The following is a 20,705-nucleotide window of genomic DNA, read 5'->3' on the forward strand; positions in this document are numbered from 1 at the left end:
GTTATGACATCCTGTGAGCTTCCTCAGAGTGTTACTGGAAGCCTGTTTAAGCTTGCCAAACTTCCAGCAAATTTTTTTTTTTACACACTTGACAGATAAGCAACTTGAGTGCCTTAACCACGGTGACCCACTGAGCTGGGAGTGGGTGGTCCGGAGGGACCGGCTGCACCAGGTGCTGCTGCTCGAGCTCATTCCTCCAGCCTGACTCACCACATCTCACCTGCACCCGGTGAGACAACACGAGCCCTGTTTGCCTTTGGAGGGCTGTTGACTCATTTTAGTTGTCTCTGTCACTGTCTGGATATGAACCATTGAGCAAAAGAGTCTCTACTGTAGGGGAAAGGGTCAAGAAAATGGGCATTAATGCCTTCAGGTAGGGAACAGATGATGGGAAGGAATGGCCCTGGTGGAACGCCAGCTTTGGCTTCACTCCAGAACTGCGAATCTTTTGGTCTTGGGTTTTATTGCAGACCTCTAGCTTTGGCTCTTGCACTCCCAGAAGTGTTGAGACCTCCTGGTGGAAGGGGCTAAATGCCGAGTTTGTTGGGAGCTGCTTCAGCTTGCTCAGGAAAACCAGAACAAATGTTTCTGCTGGTTTCAGCTGTGGTTTTGCTGTTGTAGCCTCGTGTTTGTTTGAATCTCCAATTCAAAACCTCCTGTGGCATAGCAGAGTTCTCAAAGCAGCAGAAATTTAGCAATGACCCTTGGTGACTGGAAACCACCGAGTTTTGCATTCAGTTTGGTCTCTAACATCACACCTCTCCAGCTGGAGTAGCACTCCGGACCTGGCAGGTCACTCGCTGCAGAGCAAACATCAGCGCTCACGGACCCTGGAAGCCTTTGCTTCAAAAAAACCCCTGTGATGAAGGAAGATAAATTGTGCCATACACAAAACAAGTCCCCTAAGAAACATCTTACCTCTGAGGGGTTTGCAGAAACCCTCTCCTGTTTGGGAATGATGAAAGCAAGACAGCTATTAATAAGCTGAAAAGAGAAATGGGAGCAGGAGGCATCTAGTTTTTGACGGTCGCATCCTTCTCATGTTTTCAGCAATCGCAAGGGTTTTCTGTAAAAATGTTTTGAGACACGGATGTTCATGAAACTGTATTTCTAATACAGGCTAGAAAGCACTGGGAAAGCTAAAGAAACTTTTTTGGCAGCAGTTCATCTTTCTTAGCCTAGTGTACTTGCCCAATCAGTGTCCCTTTTAAATTCTAATGACTTCCTCAGGCACTACAAACACTCTGGCCTTGTCACTTCTCCTTTTGAAGTTTGCTTCTCATAATGCAGCCTTTTCTGAGGCACTCCTGCTGTCAGTCCGCTAACTAGTCCAAAACACTCCCCCACTTCAAAATCACTTAATTCCTTTTCAGTTACAAAGAACAGCTCTCCTGTTGCTGGCTGCTGACTCATGTGAGAAAGGTAGCAGGCCTTGTGTCAGCCAGGAGGGCAAGTTCCTGCAGGCACCTAAAATAGGGCAGAAAAATTGAAAAGCGAGATGGCCGAGGTGGGAAGCAGAGGTCCAGATGCAATGAGGTGTGTTAGGAGAAAAACATGTCTCGTTGAAGCCGGAGCCTGAGCATCAGTCAGTGCTGGGTGTGTATCTTTGCCAAAGCTTAGGGTTTCAGCCCCACTGTTGAAGTTTTGTGCTTTGACCTAAAAGGCTGCCTGTGATGAAGGGTGAATATTGAAGAAAGTACATTTCTGAAAAATCTCTGAAGTAGTTAACTCTACAGTAGCCTGTCCCAGGTTTGCAGGACCAATTTATCAGGAGTTGCAAAAGGTGAGTCTGCAGTTTGGCCCAGAGACACCCAAGCTAGCAGAGAGGCGGAGCTGGTGAGCACCATGGTGTCCCAAGACGCTGGTTCCAGGATCTGGTGCCACGCTGTGTGAGCATGCTGGCCTGCTCGGGGGTGAGGTAGAGATGCTGCAGCATTGAGGGATATAAGCTGTTACACATATTTCTTTTTCTTGACTGACCTTTCCCCATTACATCTGCCCGCACCTAGCTAGGGGTAGACTTGCTGGTCCTCACCAAGGTGTCTTGCCCTGCATCAGGGATTTCACTTGTCTTCTGCTGCTTTATACCAACATGCAACACTCATCCTCAAATGCCCTTTTGAGATGACACCCTGAGACAGGCATACAGAAGATACGGGTAAAACATGCTGAAGCGTTGCCTCCAGAGCACTCTGGATGGGGATGGATAACCATGGGTGGGGAAAGTGCAGTGTATTATTTTGTTGCTGAGAGGTTCCTATAGATCCAGTTTCTCTTCTACATCTCTGAAAGTTTCCTGTACTTTCCTTGCCTCCCAGGATGAGAAATTTGTAGAAGCATGAGTTGGCATGTCCCACCTGGAAATTTCAGACAGGTGTTATTCAAAATGGAGAGGAAATTTAGATCGTACATTTCTCAAATGCTGTGGAGGAGCTGAGGAGTTTGATAGCTTGAGCAGCCCTCAAGAGCTTGGCAGCTCTTGTGCCTGTGTTTTTCGGTCTGCATTTTGTGCAGTGTGTGACCTGTTCAGCAGCTGTAACAGATGTCCCTGCTGAAGGCTGAGATGGAACTAGTCGCTGCTCCCTGCCCTTCCCGTCTGGCTACCAGGCCAAACATTTCCCCTTGGGTAGTTTTTTGCGTACGCGAGTGTCAGGAGGCAGCGAAGTCCCATCAGTGCCAGTGTGAGAGAAATGACTGCCCTGGGGTGACTGCCGGACAGAAATCTTGTTTTGGGGGCAAACAAAAGGTGGTATTTGTTTTTCTTTTTAACCAAAGTCAAGTGATGAAGGACTAGGCACAACAGTAAGTAGAAGCTTTTCAGTGGACCAGAAAGAGACGTGCAGTGGTTACATCCCAATTGGTGTTTGAGGTGGGACTCTCTGGGTGGGAGACCCCACGGTCCTTCCCCTCTGTAGTAACGTAAGTGGATGGAGCAGCCTCCGAGAAGACAAATTCAAATGCCTTCAGTCATGGGAGGGATTTGAATCCACCTCCCCACCTCGGAGGTAAGGGCAAGAGGGCAACTGCCTGATCTCTGGGGATCCTCTCACCCCCTCTTTTTTCTTTTTTTTTTTTTTTTTTTTTTTTTTTTTCCCCCCCCTGAAACAAATAAGTGAAACCAAAATTACTTTTACTTTCTTTCCAAAAAATCACATTTTTATTGTTTTTGGTGAATTCTGTAACAACATATGCCTAGCCCTAAAAATGGGAAGTGTTTTCCTAGTCATTTGCTTTTCCTTTCCTTAACCTGCCTGTCTCTTTCCTAGAAAGCCCAGGCAAGCAGATAACAATAAAACAAATGAAATTGCAACAAACCACAACAGAAACAATCCTCGTGTTTTTCCTAACCTGAGAAGATTGAAAGGCTCTGTGGCTTTATGCTCCCCGGCTGCCTCGGCTTCTCTTTTGAGACTGGAGCTTAAGTGCAGAATGGGTGGAAGGAAAGCCAAAAGGCTGAGTAGACGTTTGCGGTGGCAGCCTACGATCCCTCCCTAAGCAATATCCGAAATGTACTGCTCCCTGGACAGGTAGGCAAAGCAACGTCTCTGTCTCCTCTTTTTCTCTGGGCTGTTGGCAAGTTGAACGGCCAGCGGTTTTCAGTACGTTCTCTGCAAAACTGGAAGGCTGCTGGGTTGGCTGCGGCTGGCTGTTCCTTACCAGCTAGCCAGCAGTTGTGGGGATGTGCGTCTCTTTATGCCTGCGAGTACTAGAAACTATCTCGAGGGCAGTTCCTGCTTGCAAGATGCTAATCGTGTCCTCGACTGAATTGCTTCCAGCGCTGGAGGCAGAGCCATGGACTAGCCAGGCTGCACTTAGCAGTAAGTAAATAGAGTTCCTTCAAGTTATTACTTTCATTAAAAGCTATTAATTTATTAGTGCCAGCACTTAACTATATTACGTTCACCTTTTGGATGGAAAACACGGCAACGCGGTTTTGAGCGAGGGGAGCGTGGCCTGCCCTGGCCGCAGGGAGCTGGGCACGAGCTGCTGATCCCAAACCACTGCTACCCAAATAACCTGGGCGGGAAGGGATCCTCGGTTACTGAGGATGACATAAGTGTTCATTAGCATGTAATGCTGAGAAAAGAGAAATGCCAGGCCGGGTAAATTATAGCCAAGCTACAAGGGTGCCTCCAAAGTCTGTTAAAAGGGAGATGAAAGAGTAAAACATGAGTTTAGAAAAGCTCCAAGGAAGCTGAATTTGCTGGAAGGGCTTGAACTCGTTCATCAGCAGTTTCTTGTCACAGATTTTCTGCTGAAAGGGTAAATGAAAATAATGATCTAACTCTTAAATCTGTGATAGGATTAGTGATACCTTCAGCATATTTATGTAATGGGTTTCAGAGATTTAATTCAGAGTATTGTTTCCAGTCTGGATAACTGGCTCTCATTCATGTAAACAAAGTGAAAGACAGACAAAGTAAGAAAATCTTTTTTATCCGGTAAATGGTTGTTTTGCTGGTTTGAGAGCTTTCTTTCATTTCCCATGCCTCACAGTCAGGATAGAAAGGGAGAAGTTTTCCAATTCACATGATAAAATAAACGCCAGTCTTTGTCCTGGTTCTCTGCTGCCTCAGCCCTCCTGGGCTCCGGCGGGGCCCTGCTGGGGATGAAGGCAGAGGTGTGAAATGGTTGTCCCGTCCTGAGCCCCTGCTTTCCCACCTGCACGTCTCTGTGAGTTTGACTTGCTGCTGCTCAGTGATGAGACTGACGACCAGGGTGCAGGTGTTGGCTTCTCCTGTGATCCCAATGGTAAAACAAGGTTTATTTCTTAGTCTTGGCAGCTCTTTTGGTGCTCACCTCTCCCATACCTTGTAAGAGATTTGCCCATGCAGCAAAGCAGCTGTGGGCAGTGGGACAGGTCCATCACTATGAGTCAAACCAAGAGTTGTCCATTAGGCAAGTCACTGCAGAAGTTGCTTATCTTAGTAGGTAAATGTCCATGGCTTCTCTGATCCCTGCTCCGTGAATCTGACCATCACACCGTATGGGGCCTGGATCCATAGGGAGACAAACAGGAGCTCACGTTGTATCTCCTCGTTCTGTGGTGTGCAGCTCCAGCAGTCTCTGTGGCACTGGCATCCTGACCCTTTATCTTCACTGGTTCCATGCTGGTTTGCATATTACTGTGTCACTTATCCCAGTACACTCCTGGCTTATGAGAAGTATTATATCACTGTTTTGCCCCCAAGTATTGTCACCTGTGTTTTAGCAAGACATGTTTCTTTCACAGTGTGAATAGGACCTGCGTTGGAAGAGTAATGTGCGTGCAGCCATCGCATAAATTGGGTGGCCCGGGAGAGGCTCTCTGCTGAGGCTCTTCCTCGTGAGTGACATTTGTTTCCCCCAAGGCAGCTGATACTTGGTTTTATGAGTATTGGACAGAGAGGCTCTATTAGGAAAACATATTTGGGAGTTTCTTGAGCAACACATGGATTAATAACACAGATGCTAATGGTACCAAAAACTTGAACAACATTTGAAAACCTGTTGAGTGACGAAAGCAATGTTTGGGGTGTGAAGCAGGGCAGAGCCTCTGTTTCTCTGGAGCATCGCTGCAGTGTCAGGACAACATTGGTGTTTCCCCACAGGGCACGTGTGTCTCGAAACGGCTCGTGTGGTGCCCAGCTCCATAGCAAACAGGGGAGCTGCCTGCTCCTGGGAGGCTGCTCTTCCACCCTGACTTCAGTGAAATGTCGTGTTGGAGGTGTGGGAGGGCAATAAAGGTGGCATCTCTTGAATGTAAGTATGAGGACATCCAGCCCTGTCCTCAGGTCACCTTCTGGCATCTGTGCCTTCCCCATGCATGTGGGAGGGTGGGTGGGAGCGGTGGCCTCCTGTGGTGGTAGATGTTGGAGCCCTGCTGGGAGATACTTACTGAGCACTGGTGACTCATGGCAGGAAAGGGTTTGTAATTTGACCTCTGAAGTACTGCGTAGTCATTCCTAAACCTTCCCTTTCCACACCTCTTAACCCTAAATTGAAGTTCAGTAAATATTGGTTTACTTTGAATCTTGTTAGGAAAGGGGGGTGAGCTCTGGTCCTTGGTGATGTCTGTAGATTGGGGGATTTGGGGAGGGTGGGGTTTTGTTGTTTGTTTTTTGAGTGAATTTCTCTGCTGATGATTATACACTGGGATTCCAGAGAAAATCTCTGGTTTGCACATTGCTGCATCAACACCGCTCAGCGCCTCAGCTGCATGATGCTCCCTCCCGGTGTTTAGGCTCCGAGGTTACCCTGAAGAGGATGGATAAGGACTGCGTGCAATGTTTGGACAAGGGATTGAGCAAGATTATTAAGAAAGAAATCTAGCAATCAATAACTATGTTGCTGTAGGCTCTGCCAGCCTACCCTGAATATACTTCAGGATACTTTTAAAACCTGTTTTTCCCCCACACTAGTGCAATAGCCTTGTGTTCTGCTTTTCAGCTGTAGGAACAGAGGCCCAGCCCTGGCTGTTGCGGCCAGCGTGGCTCAAAGGGCCCCTGCTGCAGAGGAAACGGCAAGGAAAAGACTGGGGACTCCAGGGCTGTGTGTCTGTCTTTCTGACCCCAGAGCTCTTGCTTTTGCTTTCTCAAACATAATTGCTTTCCCCTTCTGTTATGTTTCTATTGTTCGTTGGAGAAATGATGCCATTAAATCAACAGAGAATGGTGGGAAAATGCTTTGATAGGAGGCCTTCAGAGGGCATGTGTATGTGTGCGTGCATGTCCTCTCTTAAAAAAAAAAACCAACACAACCCTCTGTGTATCTGGCAGCTTCCTTTAATTTGTGTCTTGCCTGCAAGAGAGAAATCCATCTCCAAATATTTTTGGCAGTTAACCTCCTTCATTTGTATTGAAGTGGTACAAACTGCGTGGTGTTGTTCCCGGGCTGTCATTCACCATCACTGTGATAGTTAATCTCATTAGAACCTTGCGTTTTCCCAGTCACTGTTTTGGGAACGTGGTATCCCAGGCATCCTTTTTCCACGGGAAAGAGGGGTCCCGTGGCCGTGGGCTCTGGCAGGCATTAGGACAGCAGTGTGCCCGCTATTCTGTAATGCAGAGAGGGGTGGAAATGTAGACGTAGCCATGCAGAGTGATGAACAAGGATGATGCAAAGTCTGCCACAGTGTTTTGACTACAACCATGTTCCTTAACCCAGGAGCATTGGCAAGGACCTGAGCTGAGGTGCAGGAGCACGTGTTGCCACCTTCGTGGAGCAAAGACTGCATTAAGGTGGAGGAGGACGGGGTGCAGCTGCGGGATGCCTCCTCACGCTGGATTTGAGCAGTAGAGCCCCACGTGTTTGTGTCACGTAGTTGAGTTTTTTGCATGTTTTTTTTTTTTTCTTGAAAACAGCTGTTCTGTTTGATCGAACACCTCTCAGTAGCCCCTTTCTGGATATAGGATATGCATTACGTTAGTTAGCAAACAACGGGTGTACTTTAAGTTGCAGGTCAGGTGGTCACCAACCCCCCTAGTGAAGTCAGCCATGTAGTCTTCTAAGGATTGAGGGATGGAGAGGAGAGCAAAACTTCGCAAGCCTGAAAAACCCCTAATCTTAGCAGAAAACTGAAGAAATAAGGGAAAAAAAAACCAGAAAGGACTGTGGGGAGAGAAGGGAATCATGGTGGCAGCTTTAGAGGAAATCGCATCTCTCTGTGTCACACCACTGTAGGATTCAACTCTGGGGCTTGGCAGCAAACATGATTTCTGCTTTGTAAGAATTGTTGGGGTTGTTTTCCTCCCTGCTAGAAAGGGAGCTCGCTAGAGCCTGCTCTTGGGGATATTTACCTTAGAAAGAGAACGCTCTGTAACGTCCTGCCCTGCCTGACTTGGTCCAGATTTTTCAAGTTGACGGTTATCTTGATTTGGTTTGATCCTTACTTACCCTCTTGGCCACTGCACTGATGTTTCTTTAGTTGCTTCCCTGATGTTTTCCTAGCTCGGTTCTGCCCCAGCAGGAGTTACCGTGTTGCAGAAGCGATATGTGACCTGGTCCCCCGCATGCTGAGGATGCAGCACTTCTCAGGGTGACAGTCCCGTCAAACCCAGGTCCCAGCACAGTTTTTCATGGCACTTTGTGTTATGTCCCTGTTTGCTGATGCTGCATGCATTGCTAAGCACCGGAGCACAGACCTGCGGTCCGTAGCCTAGTAAAGTTTGGGGATCTTCTGAGTTTGATGAGCACTCTGCTAATATGGCATGCTACAAAGGGAAGAGATGCCAGCTTCTTTCAGATGTCATCCAACAAATTTGTTTGCCAGTGTGAGACCTCCAATGACTCACCAGTTGCTCTGTCATGGAAAGACTGAGACCTTTGCAAAGAAAGATGTCACTGTGTTGCCCCTGAAGTTCCATGCATATACTCTCTATTGCACATAATAGTGTCGTGCATATACACTCTATTGCATATAGTAAAGCAATATGGCACTTAAAATACAAGACTGCTCAGTAAAACTCCTTATGACACAGTAATTTTCGTGTTTTGCTTCTCTTCTCTCTTCCTTCTTTTTTTTTCTTAATTTTTCTTGGATGCTGTTTCCCACCTTCCAGCGGAGGGAAAAGAAGTCTGTTGTTTGCTCAGCTAACTGAAAAAAAGCTTTGTGTGCATTTTCTGCTGCCGTTTTGTTAAAGTTCAGAGTTCCTAGGTTAGAGCTGCCGCTTCTCAATATGAGTCTTGTTCGAACTTCCAGAGCAGCCCACGCAGAGCTGCTTGGGTTCATCTGCGCCGTTCACAGCCCACAACCAACGAGACACATTGTTTGCCTCTCTCCTTCCATGATTCATACTTTGCACAAAGAGGAGCCTAATGCTCCCAACGTGAGTGTGAAGCCAGGCGGTACTGGATTTTAGGTACATCAATAGAAGCGGTCTGGGTGGTTTTTTCTTTCTTTCTTCCTTGTGAGCACTCATTATATCTGAAAATCAGACAGCTTTTGTGACAGTGGTCATAACTGACTGACAGTTGTCTGGCTTAATAGGGAAACTATGATAGGAGTTCTCCAATTTTACAATTTTCTTATTCTGAGGAATTTTAGCTTGCCTTGGTTTTGTGAATTTTGTGTTTCATTTTGTTTAATCTAGCAGTGATTCTATAATGAGAAAGTTCACTGTGTACTGGAAGCTTGGCGTTTTGTCTTTTTTTAATTATTATTATTATTATTTATTTTTTCCCCTTTGATAAACACAGCACTTCTCATTTTGCTGTGGGGAGATTTCATTTTCTACAAATATTTATGAAATACTCTTCTGTAAAAAAAATGGAGGCGTTTCAACTGGCCAACACTGGGTTGGGTTTTTTATTCTTTTCCCATGAAAAGCTAGTCATTGCAGGTGCAAGTGTGGGAAGCAAAGCCTGGTTTCTGATGATCAAAACCAAGCTGGTAAACTTGTCTGCTTTTTTCTGCTCATCCCCCTGGGTGAATGCTGGTTTCAGTGCGGTGGGGATGCATTTCGGAGGAGCAGCCTTCTGGGGTTCGACAGATGTCATTTATTCCTGGCGCTGTATTTTGGCGAGCCATTTGCCGCGTGTCCTTCCTTGCGTTATGTTGCCTGCATGCGCTGAAGCCAGCGGCACCCGGAGCAGGGCAGAGGAGCCGTAACTGCTGCAGAAGGGCCAACGCATTGCTGTACCCTTTTCTTCACTGCTCCTCTGCAGGACCCTGAAGCTGGCAGGATGAGGAGGGTCAGTTTGCCTGAGGAAGGATCCGCTTTGCTGTTTTGGAAGGCAGCCCCGTGTTGGGGGTCATCCAGCTGTTACAGCTGTCACCATCCACACATCTGCCTTTCCTCACAGCTGGGGAGAATGGCCTTCTCTAGCTGTCATCGTGGGTGACTTTCCCTCTTGCAAAGGCCGACTGTTACTGTAAGACTCCAAATTAGCCGAGGAGGCCTGGGCTGGGTCCTCCTGCTCTGCTGACAGCACTCGCTATTCAGCAGCCTGAATGCTGTCTCTGTACCCGCCTGTCCTCTCTGCACGCTTGTCAGCTGCCCTATTGATTTTATGCAGCGAAGGAAAAAAAGAAACCAGAGCAAGAAAGGAACTGCTTTCAGCCAAAGCAGCCCCTGGGGAATCCCAGTGCTGCCAGCCGGGGCTGGTCAGCGGGAAATGGGGGCCGAAAGGCTGCCATGGGACGTCCTGCGCGGAGGAGGCTCTCCGGGGAGGCTGGGGATGCGCGGGTACCTCCAGGTGCCCCTCGGGAACCCCTCCGCTCCTGTGGCCTCTGACACTTGCATGAATCAGAGCCCTGTTATCAGTTTCACCATCTCTGGACTTTCCAAGGCTTTTGAAGCGAAAAGCTTGGCACGCCATAGGCTGCAGGTATTTACCAGGTGTCTTGAATCCGTGCTGTTTGCCAGCAGCTTAGCCCAGCCCCTTGTTGCAGGGGTGAAGCCACAAGTACCAAATCCAGCTCCTGCTTTTGGAGGAGGGTGGGAAATCTCCCAGAGCTTTGCGATCCGAGGAAGGGTGGTTTGGGAGTGAGAGCTGCAGGCTGGGACACAGGAAAACTGGGTTGTATTCCTGATCTGCTGGAGTATACGCCTGTATCCTTGGACAAATCGCTTAGTCTCTCTATGCCTTAGTTTCCTGTTAGCAAATGATACTCCATATCTTTCACCTCTCATCTCAGTAGAGGAAAGAGTTTGTCTTTTAGTATGTATCTTATTACAGTTCTTTGTCCGGTGGCTGGGGCCCCTCTACCTTGATAAAATAAATAATTGAATTTAGATTAAATGATCTAATATAATCCTGCCCAGTGATTACTAAAACACTTGCATGAAAGTTCATTCTGAGCCTGTCTTTCCATTTCCTCATAAGGCCAAGACATGAAGTAATTAGATGTAGACATAGGTTGTTATTGTAGCAAAATGACAAAGATCAGTGGTTATTGGTAAGAATGGCTTTTATAATCTAGTTTAATGGTCATTTACCTTTCAGTGACCTTGGTGTCAGGCAAAATTGGCAGCTCTTTTGCAAGGAATGTGCTTCCTCAATGGGGGCTTTGCAAGCTGCTGCATTTTTGGCTCTAGCTTCACATGAACTGGGATAGACACTGCTGCAATGCAAGAGACTTTCTGTCTGCAAAGAAAGGCCATAGACTCCTGCCAAAAGAAGCCCTTTTCAGTGCTGTCCTACTGCCACTGAATTGCCATTGAAACAGATCAGTTGTGTTTCAAGCAATGCTTTGCTTATTGCTGCAACCAAAGTTGCAACCTTCAACCAGAGAGAATCTACTCTGGTCAGAGGACTGCCCAGGAGTTTCTGTAAAAAGGGTTGCATTGTCTTGGAGTAAAAGGGGGGAGAACATCTCTCATCTTCCACTTGAGTGTATGCAAGAGGAGCTGGTAGTTCTGGTTGTAACCCCCTGTAAGTCCTTGTTACATCAGTAAAGACATGATATTTCTATACACTTTCAAGTTCAGTCTATTCAGTGATGATCATCCACTCATTGCAGATGCAAATCAGCCAAGTTTTCTGTTGACTATGATGATCCTACACCACTCTCCATCACGTTGCAAAATCCTTATCTTTTTATCCAGTGACTGATACCTGTGGCCATGGAGAAGAGCAGCATGATCTGAGCTGTGCTGCACTATCTAATGGTTCCCCATATGTGTGGCCATGCTGTAAGGAGATGGAGTAGGTCATATCGTGGGGCTTGGGAGGACTGGATTCAGTAGAGGTATTCACAGTGACCTTGGCTAAGTCTTTTAATTCTTCTGGGCCAATCTGTACCTTAGAGGTAATCTCCTGTTTTCCATGAAGTAAGCTGAATTTTTGTAAGTGCTACGGAATTATTTATTTGAGAAGGTGCCAGAAAGATTACTTGAGTCACATTGTAATTGGGCGTTCACGAAGAAGTGCTGCAAGAGTTGAGAAGAGTAATGTAGCTGTGGAAGGTTTCTCAAAAGCATCTCTGAGAATTGCACTGCCTTGTGACTCGGGCTTCTTTCTACTTCTGATCTCTCATCCTGCTGCTCACAGCCATTTGATTTTTGCAAATGAGTTCCTTGTACCTGTAACTATTGCCCTGCAGAGCAAGCCTAGCTACAGGAGTCATTTCTTTACATGCTCTCATTTCTAAACTGCTAAGATAAGGAGAGCAAAATAATGCAGCTTGGAGGGAGAGCCATTTGTTTCAGGCTGCTTTGGATAACCACCAGCCTGGTTTTGCCATAAGCGTGTTCAGTACATCATCACCACAGCGTGATAGGTCTTTAGCCACAGTGTTCATCATCACCACAGCGTGATAGGTCTTTAGCTGAGATCAAGCAGTGGTTTCCAGCATTCAGAGTTCTGAGATGGCTTGACGTAGATGGGCTCTGAATTGTTTAGTCCTATTCACCTGCTGAGATCTGCTGTGATTCTTGCTTGCACAGAGGATCATATAGACCCCCATCGTATTAATTCTTACTTCTCACATTCATCACTCCAATATTATAGACCCCCATCGTATTAATTCTTCTTACTTCTCACATTCATCACTCCAATAAGTATTAGTTTGTCCTCCTTCTGATATGAGAGATGAATGGTCACATTCATTTCAATGGCAGTTTATTTTTGCAGGTATCAGGTTTGGATTGGGAATGTCCAGCTGTGATCAAAGAGATACTGGCAGAGAAGCAGATGGTTTATATGCTGCTTCTTGCTGAAGAAGAGCAAAATGAATCTCTCTTGAGTCCCTGAAGTCTGAACCCATGGAAGTCTGACAGAGTCTTTCCACTGACCTCTGTCGCCCCAGGATCACATACTAAATGAGTTGCTTTGAGTCACTAGAAGCCTGAATTCAGCTTTGGTGGGCTGGAAAATGTAACCTACTGTATGGGCTGAGCTATTCATAAGAGCTCGGCCCTGTGTGTGTGTCCTAGCTGTGGATGCCTGGGAGAAGAATAAAGTCATTTTCTGCAGTTGTGGGGGTGGAGGAGGGAATAGGAATTATACCCCATTCCCTGCAAACGTGGTATCATGACTTCCATGCGGGCAGCTGTTGGGAGCTGACCTGCTTCTGAAACTTCAGATTAAGTATTTTTTGTGCTGCGTTTCTTCTGATACCATCCCCGACACATAACTGTCCTGTCCACTAGGACAAACTAAGAGGGACATATATTTAGGCCTCACCAGAAGGAACTGACCTCAATTTAAATTTTCTGAAGTGGGCCACCAACGCAGATGAGCAAGTATAGCAAGGCTGTGATTTATGCCAGTGGAGTTTCCTTAAACTTAGGAGAAGCAAGGTCCTTGAAGCTTGAGAGAAGTCGGTTATGAATGTGTTTGACACCAAATGCTCACAGTTCATCGTTTAATGATATCAGTGACATCTGATATTGTTGTGACCAAATATTACCTGTTTCCTTACAGTTTATGAAAAATGCTGTTGTTTCTTGAAGTGATTCTTGCTTTCTCTGGATTGCAGTGGCTTATAGCTGGGCAAAACAGCAGCTAGCAAAAACATTCAAGTTAACACGGCATGATACAGGCGTTTTCTGTTCCCTACTGGTCCTAAATCAGACCAGAAGAGAATTAATTGGGTGTAGAGGGTATAAAACAAAGTGTGAAGAACTAGCCTCTGGAGCCATTATTGATTGATCTGGAGTCATTAGACTGTTTTACTGTCAAGCTAGTGAAGATTAATACAGTTTGAGAGCAGTAGCATGTTTTTCAATTAATGGCTAGCAACATAAACATTTACAATGTAATTTATGCTTTATTTATTAATATTCTAACATGTATTCACCCGAGGAAGGGTCACCTGGTGGCTATGGGAGATGGGAGAGTAAGAAGGTGATGGCTCTCTCCTGGTCTTTCACAAATGTTCTTTGTGACCTTGGAGGTGATAGCACTTAAACTAGATATACTTCAGATGTTTTGCCCTATGAAACCAAAAATATTAATACTTTTCTAGTTCATCGGTGTGTACTGTGACTCACAGGGGTACCACGGGAACACACAGCATGGAAATGCTGTAAGTAAAGGGAATGGAGCATTGCCCCAGTTAAGTTATCCATATGTCACGTTCCTTGGTGGTGTGCTGAGGAGTCACAGCCTGGTTTGCAACCTGGCGGTGGCAAACCCAAGCTTCGCTGCCCATCTCCCCCCCAGCTCCTTAGCATCGGGGAGCGATGGAGTGGGGTAGCAGGGGAGCCTCTAAAGGGGAGGAACGGCCCCAGCTGGGTTTTCCATACTTTTCCCACACACCGTCATTCTTGCGCGGCGCTTCCTCCCTCCGCATAATACTCTGTTATTTCCTCCCTGGAACAGGCTCCTGCCACCGCCGCTAATTAGCCTACGATAAACTTTGGTGCGAACAAAAGCAAGCAATTAAACGCCTGTTGCTTCAGCGTGAGCCCTGTCAGAGAAGTGATTTGTTGGTGGCAGAGCTGAGTAACACCTCCTCAGAAGGAAAACAAACCTATTAGCCTGGCTGAGCCGTCAGCGCTGGCGAGCGGTGTGTCCGAGTTGCTTGTCGCGGGTATGCAGGGATCTCTTTGGGACGTTTTCCTGAGGGTCTCTGAGATGCTGCTCAGTCTTGGGTCTTCAGTTCCACACGGTACAACGATCTCTGTGGTCACTTCCCGAGCAAGCCGGCTTGAGAAGTTGCTGAATTATGAATTATGTATGTGCGCTTTTTTTTTGTCTTTTTTGGGGGGACACACATAAATGTTTTCAAATCATTACAGATAGAGAAATAAGGAGGAGGCTTGGAAAGAGGAACTAGAAAGCAGAGTCTTTGGCAGATCCAAATCCAGATGAGTTTTGAATGATGTTTCCTGGGACTCAAGATTCAAGTGTGAAGATCTTGCTAGCTGCTTTTGTGTAATCTCAGCCCTAATGCTCAAAATCCCTCCAGGCTTTCCCTGCCTTGAGCAAAAAGTCCTATAGGAAGGAGAATAGATAGTTATATGGGATTTTATTGGTGTATGAACAGACTAAGGGAAGTTGGAGCCTTTTTGGTTTTGGGACCCACTTTCTTTTCAAAACTGGAGGGAGGGTTCAAGCTGGAAAACTAAATATGAATTATTCCTGGGTGGAAAAATGCAGAGGATCTTGGAAAATTCAGAATTAATGTATGTCCTCTTTCGAAATGCCACCCAACTGCTTTGCCAACAGTTGTCTCTGTTGCTGTCGTAGCTCTCGAGCAGCTGCTCACAGAACTTGAAGATTTTCTGAGGATACTGGACAAGGAGAACTTGAGCAGCACTGCTGTGGTGAAGAAGAGCTTCCTCTCCGACCTTCTGCGGGTCTACACCAAGTCCAGCGGTATGGGCAAGGAGAACCGAGGATGGGGCAGTGGGCTCTCGTGGGAACTGCTACGGGGTCTTGAAGCAACATTTTCTTGGAGGCTGGTGGGAAGGGGAGACATGAAAATTAGAAGGAGAAAATGAAACTGAGATTATTTTTGCAGTGACCTCTAATTGTTTATGTAAAATTACTATAGTTATGTGTCCAGCTTTACAAGCAAAGGATTCCCAAGATTCCTGATACTTTCTGTTTTCCTTATTAAACCTTAAGTTTATTTAATCCACTTTGTAAGATACACAGGATGTACTGTTTGGCCAAGTTAATGTTTAAGTAGAAATTTTAACTTACGGAATTTCCTGACTATAAAGCATTTAATTTTTCTGCTTTTTATTATTGCTTGGGGTTTTTTCTACACATTGCCTCAACCAATATGTTCTCCCCAAAATGTACTCAGCAGAGACACTTTTTACATCTGTCTTTCTGGAAAAACTTAGCAACGTGAAAGTAGCGGGTGGGTAAAGAGTTCATTTTTCCCTTTGGTTGCAGGTGGCGATGAGGAATATATTTACATGAACAAAGTGACCATCCATAAACAGCAGGGTGACCAGGAGAAACAAGACAAAGGTAGGGAGCTGAAGATTAATGGTTGCCTTATATCTAAGGAGGCAACGAAGGCACATGTGGTTAGAGCCTTACTTTACTGGGACCGGTGGAGGCCCCTCTGGCAGCTCTGAGGGACGAGGCAGTTGATGGCGTGGAAGGACTGCCATTTTCATTACATTCCTTTGGAAATCATGGTCCTTGCCAACACTGTGAGGTTATTCCTGGAAGCAGCACTTTGGAGGGCGTTATTTTGGGATAAAAATGTTGCCTTCTAAGGCTTGCAGCTCCAGTGCCTGAAATATTTAAGGAAGCCGTCATGTTTCCTTTGGCCACGAAACATGGCACTTCACCTCTTTGAGACCTTGAAAGCATGTGTCTTCTTTAGTGTGTTGCTCTGTACTAGCCCAGAGGGTCTGTGTTGTCACAGCCTTGCGAGGCGAGTTCCCAGGCGCAGCCTGCACCCTCGCCGTCTGCTCGGGCAGAGCACCTTCATCTCCCGGGGGATGCAAGGGTTCTGCGGTGTACAAGCCAAGAAATTAAACCTAGATAAAATATTTATTTCCAATTTAGATTTCCCAGATTTTGAATTTGTAACAGGGGAAAGAACATAATTCTCTAAAAATGTCCTTGCTCTTCGAAGTTCATCACAAAGACTGTTTTTGATAACGGCATAGAGTGAGATTATTACTGAAACGCATCTCCTTAATGCACATGTAGTCAGAGGCTGACCCTACCCCACAGTTTCTGATCCAAATAGATGAGACAAGAGGACGCATCAGCCTGCGGTTGACGTTCTGGTCCTGCAATAGTTGGGATAGCTCCATTTCCAGCGTTGTTTGTTTTGGTTTTATTGTTTTGTGGTGGGTTTTTTGTTTGTTTGTTTTCTTCTGTTTTTTAAACTACCTGCAGCTGAATTTAGGTTAACTTCAAATACCCCTGAAGACAGGATGTCCTCCCAGATTACGCCTGCAGCCCCAGTGTGATCTCCAGACGGGGCCCTCTGGGTGATGCTGTAATGCTCCATAACAGGATTGCACAGCCTCCCGGTAGCTCCCGGCGGCTGAGCAGCGACAGAAACACCACTTTATACAAGTTCTCATTTGGGTGGATAAAACAAGACTTGCACTGATCCACCATGCTGAAACACGGGGGCAAATCTTAGACAATTTATTTTTAGAGTTGGTTCTTTTATTTCAGACTTTTCTCTATCAAGGCCATGAGCCTACCCACTCAGTTGCTCCCTGTGGGACCTGGCGCTTCTCTCTTTCTCTGTTTTCAACAGCCTCCCTATTCCAAGTAAAACTTCTGAGTTACTTGGAAATGCTGAAGTCAGTAAGACATATGTATGGGATCTTAGCCATAGCTACAGCTGGATGTGCAGCCCTGATCCTGCCTCTGTAACTGCATGGAGAGGTCTGTGTCTGGCTGGTCAGAAGCGGGACCTGCAGGTTCAGATTTAGCAGATGGAGGGGGCCCTAGCACCCACTGGTGCTAGGGGGTGTGATATGGATCCCCCAGTGATTACGTAGCTCCCTTTACTCCTTTTATCCACTGCTGCTCTGTGCACTTTGTTTCACCGGAGTCCTTTGGTGGGATGTGGTGACCGCACTTTTGTGGCTGAGGTCAGTGGGACCTCTCATGCCCTGCAGGGTTTCTTCATCACTGTAGCTGTGCTTGAGTATGCTCTAGCAGTGCAGTGAAATGCTTTCCGAAGTGATAATACATCAGCTCCAAAAGTCCCCCCTCCAAACCTTAAAATATGCTATTTCTGCAAAAAACATATTTCACTGCTCACTGTATCTACTTCCAATTCCATCAGTAAGGATTTAAGTTGAACAGTACGCTGCTTTTGAGATGCCTTTTTATAGCACAGTAATTGAATTCACTGCAGTGAGTGATGAAGGCACTATCATTTACTTGATCTCATTCACTTGAGAAACAGCAAGTGTCTACCATGCAAGTCCATGGGGCTCTTCAGTGAGCTGAAGGCATCTTCTTCTGGAAGTCAGCACAGCGGGATGGACGTGCAGGAGTCTGGGAGGTGGGACTGATGTGCAGTGTAGGGCTCCTGGTGGTGCACGCCGCGGTCCTCTTAGCCCAAATACCAGGAAAGATTCACTTTTACAAAGAACAGAGAGCAGAGATAAATAACAGTTTGTACAGATGTGAATTTTAGCAGGTTTTTTGCCTGGTTTTTCTTCCTCCCCTCTTCTAAATTCTCTCCAAATTCCAGTTTTAGAGGGACATCTTTATCAGAAGACACCTGCAAAGTGTTAATGCTTGTCTAGGAAAAAATACTCCTTCCCTCCCACCCTGATAAGGAAAGAGTCTGTGATTTGTGGTGCTGATGTGTGTAGCAGGAGAAGGAAGGGGTATGTGCAGCACATGCTGTGTGGACTCTCCATACAGAAAGCATGCATTAGGTGCTTGTCCCCACATGCTGGGCACAGCGATAGCTGCCCTCTGCAACCTCAGAACAGAAAACCCCGTAACATCTCCCAGGGGTCTTGTCAGGATGAAGGTTAAAGGGATTGTTCTTCCTGCACAAAGCCTGAAAATCAAAGCTCCATCACATCCTGCTCTGCTCCTCAGCTGGAGTACGTGGGCAGGTGTCCATGGAGGTGGGCAAGTTTCCAGCAGGGTGAGGACTGAGGCTGTGGTCTCCATCCCATGCTCCAAGGTTGGTGGGAGGAGGAACTGCTGGTACAGAAAGCAAACAGCATTTTCCTGGCACAGTGAGGTTCAGTGGGATGATTGCTAGGTTTGCCGGAGAGTCGAGAACAGATGGCCACCACTTGCAAGGGGTTTGGCAGTGGGTTTTGCTGCTGCAATGATTTCTTTTCTGTGGAGCTGAGCATGGGAGGTTCTGCCTGGTGCAGGAGGATGCAAGTTGGCCTGTCCATTTCTCTCTGCTAAAAGGCTCTTAAAAAGTTCCCTTGTGGAACAGCTGTGACTGTGGAGATAATCCCCTCTTGGGTAGTAGCCCACTGGGGCTTTAGGAAGTCTCAAACTTGTTTCTGGTATTTCCAAAAGCAGCAATGGCCTCAGCAGCTGCTGTTGATGGAAGGCATCTGCCCTGAAAGCACCATCTCCTTGGTCCTTTACAGAAAAGGCCAACCTCCAACAGTAGCCTGTAGATACGACTCTGGCAGTATAATCATGTGGTATTTTGGTAGGTGGATCTCCCCACAATCAGTCTGTCATGGACAGACATGCTTTATTCTGTTCGAAGCTTACAAGACACCCAGCAGCCCTACTTGCGAGGTGCAAACAGCTGCTTGGAGTTGATGTCTATTGATCCATGGGTCTCTGTGTCCTCCTGACTTACTGAAGTTAGGAGTCATCTCCTGATGACCAGAAGACCTGTGTCACAGGGAGCAATTTTTCACAAGAGATGTGTTTTGAGCTCTTGCGCCATCAGGCCAGGAGCTGGCTGCAGCCTGGCAGGGCAGAGCTGTCATCGTGGCTTCCGAGCCCCAGACATGAACAAAGTAATGTGGTTTCCAGCTTCTATTTTTAAAGCCCAGAAGTATGCAGCAAAGTTCCTGCCTGCGTCTTCTGAGCGCAGTGCTAACCGCTGCTGGGCACTGCACGATGCCTTGGCGGTTTCTGTGTGTGCCCGGGGGGAACGTGGCTGGAGCATCAGCAGGTGACTAAGGGAGTTAGAGCATCAGCTCACTGCAGGTTTTGGACCCAAATCCCTTTTAATTTACTGGACTTGCCGTATCTGAATGCCTTAGCCTCATTTCTCCCAAAGTATTTGGCAAGAAGCGCTCTGTAGAAGGGGACTTCCCCACTGCACAGTATAATGCCTTCAAAGTCCTTCATTTTTCAGCCATTTGGTGCCTTGTTCCCACTTGTTCCTCAGCGTTGCTGCGTTGCGCTATCTTGGAGGTTGTGGGATTTGGACACTTGTTCGAGGCCACCCAGGAGTTCTGTGGTGGGGGAAGAGGGACTGAACACAAGTTTTCTGAGCCTTCGATGTACCCTCCAGCTACTGAATCACACTGCATTCAGCTGCTTGGAAAATCTGACTTTCCAGAGGCAGACGCAGATCGCCTGGAGCAGTTCTGCTGCCATATGCCCTTTCACATGTTTGACTTGGGCTGCTTCAAGAGCAACTCTTCTTTCAATAGCGATTAAAAATTACTATTCTTGGCTAGCTTTGATAATATCATTGTGCAGCCCAGCTAGGCAGCAACCTTTGCAGTTTGCTCTGGGAGCAGGGTGGTATTAGCTGGAAAGGCAGCAGAGGTGGGGACAGTCACCGATCTGTCTGCTCGCAGCAACAGCAAGGACTGAAGTGCTATGGATTTCCAGATACTGTGTAGTGGCTGCCCATGCTGCTTCTCAGGACTCTTTAAAGTTTCAGCAGTGGGTCTGGGCTTCGCAGTTTTCCCTCCAGAAGGAAAAACATGTCCAAAAACCAGAGGCCAGCTCTTTTGCTGGGTCTCGTAGTGCCACATTCCTGGGTACGGCCTGAAATGACATGGTGGCCCTGTAGCACTGCCTGTAATTGCCACTCTGCTTCCTACCGAAATAGCACCTCGTTGTTCCTGCACGGCCCCGGGTAGTGAGTGCTCTGCTGGGAAATGCCACATGTCATCGGTATAATTGTGTTTCTGGCTTGCAGCGCTGGATCGGAGAAACTCCTTGACCAATGGAGACTCAGGACTGCATTCGTCCCCTCCTCAGAAGAGCCTGCCGGACCTCCCCCCTCCAAAGGTATGTTTTGCAAATCCTGTGCTTTTCACTGCCTAGCCCTCAGCCTGGGGATCTGAACCCCTGCAAGCTTCACTTTTGTTATGCACTGTGCAGCACAGGTACACGGAGAGACCTCTGCCCGTGGATTTTAGTGAGACAAATAATCCTGG

At 46.8% G+C, this 20,705-nt stretch overlaps 1 protein-coding gene across 1 annotated transcript in view; it reads left to right on the forward strand.

Moving 5' to 3' along the window:
• Positions 1 to 15,096: 15,096 nt before the first annotated feature.
• AFAP1L2 (actin filament associated protein 1-like 2) overlaps positions 15,097 to 20,705 on the forward strand; it is a gene marked incomplete at both ends in the record, with an annotated part of 25,858 nt that continues 20,249 nt past the window's right edge. Inside the window, 3 exons of the mRNA XM_009588203.1 lie at positions 15,097 to 15,246; positions 15,775 to 15,852; positions 20,465 to 20,556. Coding sequence (XP_009586498.1) covers positions 15,097 to 15,246; positions 15,775 to 15,852; positions 20,465 to 20,556 — 320 coding nt within the window. The remainder of the gene's footprint in view (positions 15,247 to 15,774; positions 15,853 to 20,464; positions 20,557 to 20,705) is intronic.

Source organism: Fulmarus glacialis, unplaced genomic scaffold, assembly GCF_000690835.1.
Source record: "Fulmarus glacialis isolate BGI_N327 unplaced genomic scaffold, ASM69083v1 scaffold4082, whole genome shotgun sequence".
In the NCBI taxonomy this organism is placed as follows: domain Eukaryota; kingdom Metazoa; phylum Chordata; class Aves; order Procellariiformes; family Procellariidae; genus Fulmarus; species Fulmarus glacialis.